Source organism: Alexandromys fortis, unplaced genomic scaffold, assembly GCF_014885135.2.
Source record: "Alexandromys fortis isolate MF-2015 unplaced genomic scaffold, M_Fortis_MF-2015_v1.1 scaffold_86, whole genome shotgun sequence".
In the NCBI taxonomy this organism is placed as follows: domain Eukaryota; kingdom Metazoa; phylum Chordata; class Mammalia; order Rodentia; family Cricetidae; genus Alexandromys; species Alexandromys fortis.
In genome coordinates, this window is record NW_026067965.1 from 2778365 (window position 1) to 2787083 (window position 8719).

The following is an 8719-nucleotide window of genomic DNA, read 5'->3' on the forward strand; positions in this document are numbered from 1 at the left end:
CCCTGCAGCCAAGCACACCAGGGATTGATTTACTTAAGGAAACAAAACCCGACGCAGGAGGTGTCGCTCTAAAATCCCACATGTAAGCGGAAAGCCGCCTCGGTGAACTTTTTATCTTTCCTTCGGAAAACCTTAGCCCTCGAAACTCACGATAAAAGCTGAGGCGAAAGGCGCTGGGGGAAGACACGCAATGAAAAAACAACGCGAAAACCCTGGGAGTCCCAGTCCGACTGCCTCCATCAAAGATTAACTCTGCCCTGCTGGATCCTTCAAAGATCACGTCTCCAGGAGTTATTTTCTAATTACATAGGCTTTAACTACCACACGTACGCTATTAAACCTGAACTTCAGATAGCATGTGCAGTGAAGCCAAACCGATGTTCCAGGTCACATTTCAACAGCCCCAACGAAGTGGAAAAGTGAAACTGCTTGTGCAAAGAGGGGACAGAGGTTGGGATAAACGAGGCACGGGGTGTGGGGGGTTGTCACGCCCAAGACCCTTCCCAGAGCTGATGGCCCACCCCTTTCTGCTCTGAGAACTGCAAGTGCAAAGTGCACCCTGGTTTTAACGTCTCAGGGCCTTGCCAGACTATCTCGGGGGCGGGGGGCAAACCCCCCACCCACCCTCGGCAGGGAACTGACTCGAGGCGTCCCACCCGGCCAGGGAACCAACGGACGTTGAAAGCCTCGGTCCGCGACAAGCCCACAGAGCCGGCGACGAGCGGCGTCGGTCAACGCCACGGCGGCCGCCCAGAGGACCCCGCCGACCCCACCACGTCTGCCCCGCTCCCGGTGCTGCTCACCTTCGAGGCGCCGCCGTCGGGAGGCTGAGGCTCCACCAGCCTGGCGCGGCTGGAGCCGGGCGCGGTCGACCGTCGCTGTCTAGACCACGACACGGGGCCCGACGCGTGCGCGTCCGGGCCCTCCGCTCGGTGGCCGAAAATGCGGATGCTCGGGGCGCAGCCCATGCTGGCGGCGACGCCGAGGACACGCTGGCGGGCAGCAGCGATCCGGTCAGCAAACGGCCAGCCCGGCGCCTCGGGGCCGCCGCGGGCGCCGTGTCATCGCGGCCTGAGCGGGCAGGCGGGCGGACGGACGGGCGGGCGGTGGCGAGCGCGGGGCTCGCGGCAGGAAGCGCGGCCACCTCTTCTATCGCGCTGCGGGCGCGGCGACGGCGGCCGTGGGGAGGGGTCGCTGGGGCGGGAGGCGCGCTGCGGACGCCCCTCCGAACATGCCCTTCCTGAGGCGGGAGCCGCCGCCGTCTCCCTCACATCGCCGCGCGCGCCTCGGCCACCGCGCTTCCGGGGAAAGTCGGGGGAGGAGATTAGCGCTCTCGCCACCGGGAGCCGCGGGCCCGCGCCGGCGTTAGCCCCGCCGCCCTCGCCTCGTTCGACTCTCGAGGAACCGGCGCTCGCCTGGCAGCGCCCGGCAAAAAAGCGCCCCCTAGTCGGGGCGACCGTGTGGGAAGCCTCGCCCTCTGGCCCCGCGCTGCGAGCTGCACGGGGGAACCGGCGCACCGAGGGAGCGAGCGGCTCAGTTCCGCTCGGGCCGCGCCGTCGAGAAGCGCGCTGAGGCGGCGGCAAGAGCCAGCTGGGACTTGCGCGGCCGAGTCTTCCGCTCCGCGCTCCGGACCGCGTCTTGCGGGCAACGCGCCGCGCCCAGCCCCCAGCGGTGACCTCCAGCGGCTGCTGGCGTCAATGCAAAGCAGCTGGGGCGCCCGCCGCCTGCTCCCGGGACCGCCCGTCCAAGAGCATGCGCGGCCGCGACCGCAGGGGCGCCCAGCCAGCCTGCCCAGAGAGAGGGGAAGGGACTTGCTCGAAGACACAGCAATGCTGCTTCGGGGGCCACCCGCCTCGTTCACTGTCACACATCGCTGTGTTTGAGACTTGGAGCTCGAGCATCCGTTACGAGGCCGGTTGCAAGGATTTCATTGCGAGGTGACCAGAAGGCCACGGGGGCACCACACTCCAGGTCCCAGACGTTATTACCGGGGGCAGCAGCCCTTGCTCCGGGACCTGGCACGGCACGCCTCTGGGTGCACCGGGATCGATACGACTGCGAGGCTTCGAAGCTACAGTACGTGGAAGGCCGGTCCTCTTAACCAAATGACAGTTCCAGGTTCAACAGCCCCAGGAATCAGAACCAAGGGAAGGGGTGCGCGCCCGTCCAGCAGGGATCAGGCCTGCGAGGACCCCCGGATAAGATGTCAGAACTGTAGCCCTCACAGGCTGCCAGCCTAGCTGCGTGACTCCGGATGAGTCTCTTAGCCTCTCTGTGGCTGAAGCTGCAGGGCGACGCCCCTGGGTGTGCATCTGGTACCCAGAGCCGGTCATTTCGGGGGCCCTCCCGCCCTTCCTTGCTCTCCAGGTCCGCCGGGACCCCAGCGGGGCTGTAGCTTCCTTTCCCCTGTCCACACCTTTCCTACCCGCACCGGGGAGCGACCCTGAGAAGCCCAGGCTCCCGGCCCGCGGGCTGGCTACTGTTAAGACCCGGAGATGTGCTCCGGGCTCAGGTCCCTGCTGCCCCGCTGAGACGGGCACAGGTGCTTTCCTTGAGCATCGATCTTCCAGATGAATGGAGGGCGCATGGAGGCTTCGGAGCGGATAAGGCTGGAGCAGCTCTGGCCATTGGCACGTGGCTCCTTTGTCAAGTTAAAGCGCTCTGCCTTAAGTCTCACTGGCTCCGTGGAGGTGTCTTGAAAAAACAGGAGGGAATGTAATATCACCCGTTATTCCACCCAAATTGTAGTGTTTTTGACTAGCAACCTTAGAGGGTAGTTTTTTCAGCTGGCATCTGGATCCCTTGAAAAAAAAATGCCTTTAGCCACAGAGGCTCTAGCAAATCTAAGGCTCTTCTCTCCGCCCACCAGAAGTCTGGCCTTGAGAACTTCACACTGACCTTGCTTGTGAAGCTCCAGGAAGCCCCAGCCCTCTTGGCCCTCCCCGCACAGGCTGGCTCTCAGCGGTCCTGCTTTGTCTTAGGGATCCTTGAGCTTCAAGTCAATAACAGGGTGGGGCTGAGGAAAAGGGGCTCATCTGGAGACCAAAGACTGCTGGTTCCTTCCCCTCCTCCCCCTCCGCCATCCTGATTTGGTTGCTTACTGTCTCTAATCTCAAAACTGACCTCCCGCCCTGCAATTTAGGGTTCCACAGATCTGGAAACCTGAGTGAAGGACACTCAGGCAGACTGGAGCCATCTGTTCTCACTTGAGGGGTGGGGGGAGCCCACTTTTCCTGGTTCTTAAGACCTTAGGCTGGGTCACTGTTGGAATTGTGGAGAGTAAGCCATCCCATCCCTCCTCAGGCTAGAATCTGCACCTGCAGATCTTTGAAAACAACCTGTGAAACCAGAGGTCCTGCAGGGCTCAAAGAGTAAACCTTCCTGGTGTGTGGCACCCAGTCCATCACCCAGGGTGTTGGGGGCTGGTGAAGAAACCCACTCAGGGCTGGAGAGATGGCTGGGTAGTTATCAGTGGGCACTGCTCATGCAGAGAAGTCCCAGCTCCCATGCCAGGTGCCTACAGCCAGCTGCTTTACTCCAGCTCCAGGGGATGTGACTACACTCCCTCTCCTGTCCCGCACTCATGCACACAGACACACATGCAGCGTGTGCAAAATAAAGTTTAAAAAAAAAAAAACACCAGTTCTGGGAGTAGTGGCCTATGCCCAGTCTCCATGAGACTGAGGCAGAGGGCTTACCATGTGTTTGAGGCCAGCCAGATCTATATGACAAGTCCCTGTATAAAACTGAAGAAAAAAAAGGGGAGGGGGCTACAGAGTTGGCTCGGTAGCTAAAAGCACTTGCTGCTCTTGGGTTCCTGACACCCCCCCATAGTGGCTCACAACCTTCTGTAAATCCAGGTACAGGGGATTGGATGTCCCCTTCTGAACTCCAGAGACACCAGGCATTCATGTGCACATACATACATTCAGGCAGGACACTCACACAATTTTTTAAAAGCCTAAAATTTAAAAATAAATAAAAAACAACCCACCAAGAGTCTCAGAGAACTGAGTCCTACACAGAGGAGACGCCCTGCCCCCAACAGTGCTAGCCAGCAGGAACCTCACTAGCAGGAGTAAAATCTACCCACAGCCCTGACATAGAAACCCTGACAAGGGTGACTCAGACTTGTAGTTGAACATCCATTTCTGACTCCCAGGACTCAGCGTGAGGTTCAGTGGGGCTGAGCGGAGGATGACCTCAGGATCTCAGCTCGATCTCCTTCCTGGGGCTGCAGTTTCTGCAGTCAGCCATTCTCAAGGAGACCCCACTCCTGGGGGCTAGGGGAGAGGAGCTTCAGTCCCTGTGGTGCGAGAGCTGCCTATTGTTTCCCTGCTTCTCCAAAAGCTGCTGGCTTAGCCAGCCAGCTCTCCTCCCTCAGGGCCTTACTTCCTTCTCCACCCAGGGGCTGGCTGTCTTCAAAGACTCCCGCTGGCAGAGCGGTCCCCAGGGCTCTGCTCGGGCCTTTCCCCACTGAACTGGGCTGACGGAGGAGGGAGCTTTCTGACAACTTGAGACGTGACTCCCAGCCTTGCCCTTTCCTGGACCTTGGATGACCAACTTTACTTCTGTGAGCTGATTTTCTCTACTGTAAATCTAGGATTAAAGATATCTTCCTCTCAGAGATTAGATGGGACCGCTGATGTCAAATGCCTATAATAACCTCTGTGTCCCTTAGATTCCACTCTCCTCTGGGAACTGAACATTCGTTTCAGTTCTGATGTTCACCCAGCACTGCCTTCAGTCCTGGTACTACACATACACCTACAGAAAGAAATAGAATTTCCCAAACAAATCTATGGCTTCTACTTTATCAACTCCCCCATCCTTACCTTTCAAGGCCTTGTATAAATTACACTGGTTTTCCTTGGTTGTTGAGACAGTGTCTCTCAAATTATCATTGTTTTCAATTGTACATTCTATAAATTCATACGCAAATACATTCTGAAAAAAATAGTAAAGCATTTGAACTAAGCAGAGGTATATAGCGAACAGAAGAAAAAAGTAGGGGGAAGAAAAGCCAGGCACAATGCCCTTAATTCTAGTACTCCACGTATAGGCAGAGACAGGCAGATCTCTGTGATCTTGAAGCCAGCCAGGGCTACATAGTGAGCTGCAGGCCCCTCAGAGCTATAAAATGAGAATGTCTGCCTCACAGAAAGAAAAAAGAAAGGCACTTCCCTTCTCCAAACATAACTATTAACAGTTTGCTAGACCCATCTCAACATTGAACATTACATGTGTGTATGTAGCACACCCAATACAATACTACAAAGAAGGATGCAGTGGACATCACTTAAAAGGCTTTGTGATAATGATTTACCTAAAAGTCTGTCGCCTGCTCCCTTGCTCCAGAAGGGGTGAAGGGAAATGAGATCAAAGACATTCAGCCCTGGCTGCCACTGAGACAGGAAACACACTGGCCACCTTCCCCACCAGCCCCCTTCCCCACCAGCCCCTGAATCAGGCCTTTCTGAGCCATCTCTCCAGATTCATATTTGTTTCTTTACTAGCCCCTGGTATTTTATTCCCTGACGATCCCAGCCTTTCTTAGATAACAGACTAACAGGGTGACCACCTTCAGAGAGAAGCCACAAAAAGGGTGGAGCGCCCTCTGGAGGACAGAATGGTGGAGGCATAAAACCTCAGAGGTTCTGGTCCTCTACCTGCAGGACTCCATTGTGCTGCTGTGGCCCCCCCCCCCTTCAGTTTGGCTTGGTTCTTGTCATCAACTTGGAGCCCTGGTGTGACAACTCAGTGTGGACTCCTTTTCTCAAAATGGGCCTATCGATGTCATGGTTTGGGAAGTCTCCGGCTCCCAGCGCTCACTCCCATGTGTGACCCTGTGATTCCATCCACCCCTTCCTGCAAAGGCTCCACCCCTCTTTCAGCTACTGGATGAGAAGCAACTGTTCTGAACTTTGTCCTGTGAGGGAAGTGCTGAGGGGCCAAGGGCTCACACCCAACCCAGGGAGAGCAAGGGGGGTGTACCACTGAAGACCAGAGCCACCAAAACTTGTTCACCCTGTTGACACCTTCATTACCTAGAAAACATTTCCTGTGTGGCCTCAGGAATCCGCAGCCTCCATCTGCTCAGTCCCAGAACCTGTGATTTCCACCCCAGTTTGGGAGCCCTTGACCCAGGTTCTGTTTAGTTTGTTTTCGTACATTGCTGTTGTTTGAGACAGGGCCTCTGGTAACCCAGGCTGGCCTCAAACTTGATGTGTAGTCAAGAATGACCTTGCATTCCTGATGCCCCTGCTTCTACCTCCCAAGTAAGGAGATTCCAGGCCTTCACTGCCATGCCTGACTTCTTTGCCCCAAGGTCTTAATGTGTGGTGTTCCAGGGGGTCCCTATGCCTAGACCTGTGTGGTCACAGGTACTTCGCAGGTTTCTGTCTGGGTCAAAAATAGTCCTAGCCGCGATGGTGGCACACGCCTTTAATCCCAGCACTCGGGAGGCAGAGGCAGGCGAATCTCTGGGAGTTCAAGACCAGCCTGGTCTACAAGAGCTAGTTCCAGGACAGGCTCCAAAACCACAGAGAAACCCTGTCTCGAAAAAAAAAAAAAATAGTCCTATATCTCTATATTAGTTACTTTTGTCATCGCTGTGGCTAAATACCCATGTGACAGCTGATCTTGGCTGTCAACTTGACACCTCTGGGAAGAGGTAATCTCAGATAAGGAACTGTCATCAAACTGGCCTGTGGGCACATCTCTGGGGGATTTCTTTGATTGCTAGTTGATCTAGGAGGGCCCAACCCACTGTGAATGGTACTATCCTTAAGCAGTGGATCTGGGTCTGAGGGCTGGAGAGCTGGCTCAGCGGTTAAGAGCACTCTTTCATACAGAGGACCCGGGTTTAATTCCCAGCACACACATGGTGTCTCGTAACCATCTGTAACTCCATTCCCAAGGGGTTTGATGCCCTCTTCTCCCCTCCGCAGCATCAGGCTTGCCTATGGTACACATACGTATGAACATGCAGGCAACACCCTCAAACATGTAAAATAAATCAGGCTTTTTTTAAGAATGAAGAGAAAGAAAAGTAGCTGGGTGTGAACCTGGGAGCCAGTCCGTGAGCAGCGCTCCTCCGGGGTGCCTGCCTCAGTCCCTGTCTCCAGTGCCCCGAGTGGCTGCCTGTGACCTGAGAGGTGTGACAGAAAACAAACCCTTCCTTTGCCCAACTTGCTTCCGGTTACGGCATTTATCACACTCAGAGAAAAGCAAGTGAAGGCAACCGGAAAAGGCATCGGAAAGGAAGGAGAGTTTCTTTTAGCTCATGGTCTGAGGGATGCAGGGATACCGGAGGCCAGAGTGTGAGGTAGCCCGCTCGGTAGCTGCAGTGGGGAAAGAGCTCCGCGCCAATACTGAGCTTGCTCTCACCTCTTTATCTAGTCCCAGGATTCCAGTCCTGCTGGATGAAGAACCAATTCAGCATAGGTCTTTCCTCTTCAGATAACCCTCTGGAGACACTCACAGACGGGCCCTGAGGTTGCCCCCTCGGTTGATTCTAACTTCTTCCAGTTGACAAAATCAACCATCGCCATCTCCGCCTTAGACTTTTTTTTTTTTTTTTTTTTTTTTAATTTTCGAGACAGGGTTTCTCCGTAGCTTTTAGTTCCTGTCCTGGAACTAGCTCTTCTAGACCAGGCTGGCCTCGAACTCACAGATCCGCCTGTCTTTTCTTCTTCTAGAACAAAACAAAACATCTATGTGTGTGTGTTCAGCTACCTGTGCAGATAAGTATGCACGTGGAGATCAGAGGTCAATGCTGGGTGTCTTCCTCAATCACTCGCCACCATATGTTTTTGGGGTGGGTCTCTCTCGCCGCATCTGGAGGTCACTGATTGGCTAGACAAGCCAGCAAGCCCCAGGATCTTCCTGTCTCCACCTCTCCAGCACCAGGGTTATGGTGAGCTCTAGAGAAGGGAGCTCAGGTCCTCAAAATCACAAGGAAAGCACTTTACAGACTGAGCCATCTGCTTTCCTGCTGTCTGTCAGTGCAGCCCAAGCCAGGCTGGGACTGTGAACCTTCCTGCCTCAGTATCTTAAGTGTGGAGCATACAGGCATACATTTCTTTACCCCACTAAAATTCTTTAGAGTTATCGAGCAGAGTTATCTCTGGGGCAACCACCCCTGCCATGATCATCATTGCCACCATCACCACCAACTTCACCATACCATCACCTCCATCACAACCACTGTCACCCTACACTCCAGCAACAGGAGCAGTACAGTACTGCATCATCGTCGCCATGGTCACCACTGAAATCACCATCACTCCCATCAGCAGCAGTCACCGAAATGCCACAGCTTCTGCAGCAAGTCCCCAGCCCCTTTGCAGCAGGGCAGACAGGGCTCCCACAGCTCTTTTCCAGGGACCCCCTCTGACTTTCTCCAAAGCTCTCCCTGAGGACAGCCATGCTTCCTGTCTTATGACTGAGAAAACAAGACGACAGCAGCCCCCATGAACTCCAGCGGACCTTTGAATGACCTCATTCACTGTGTTACTTACAGGCTACAGATTCCTCAGAGGGCTGTCCCCCAGCCTGGGGCCACTTCCTTCAGCTGGGGATAGCATCCTTACTTGGGAGTAGAGCCTCAGAGTTCTGAGGCCAGACACTCTGCCAGGCTGGCAAGGACCCGCAGAGTCTGACTGTGTCACTGCCCATCTCTGCCACCTCCATGTGGTCACTTAAAGCCATGCTCCCT

At 55.2% G+C, this 8719-nt stretch overlaps 1 protein-coding gene across 2 annotated transcripts in view; it reads right to left on the reverse strand.

The window, feature by feature from the left end:
• Pde8a (phosphodiesterase 8A) overlaps nucleotides 1-8719 on the reverse strand; it is a 121182-nt gene that overhangs the window by 93712 nt on the left and 18751 nt on the right. Inside the window, exon 1 of one of the 2 annotated variants that reach the window (XM_050154122.1) lies at nucleotides 804-968. The exons of the other annotated variant lie outside the window; for it this stretch is intronic. Coding sequence (XP_050010079.1) covers nucleotides 804-968 — 165 coding nt within the window. Of the gene's footprint in view, nucleotides 1-803; nucleotides 969-8719 lie in introns of those variants that run through there. 2 annotated transcript variants of the gene reach the window in all.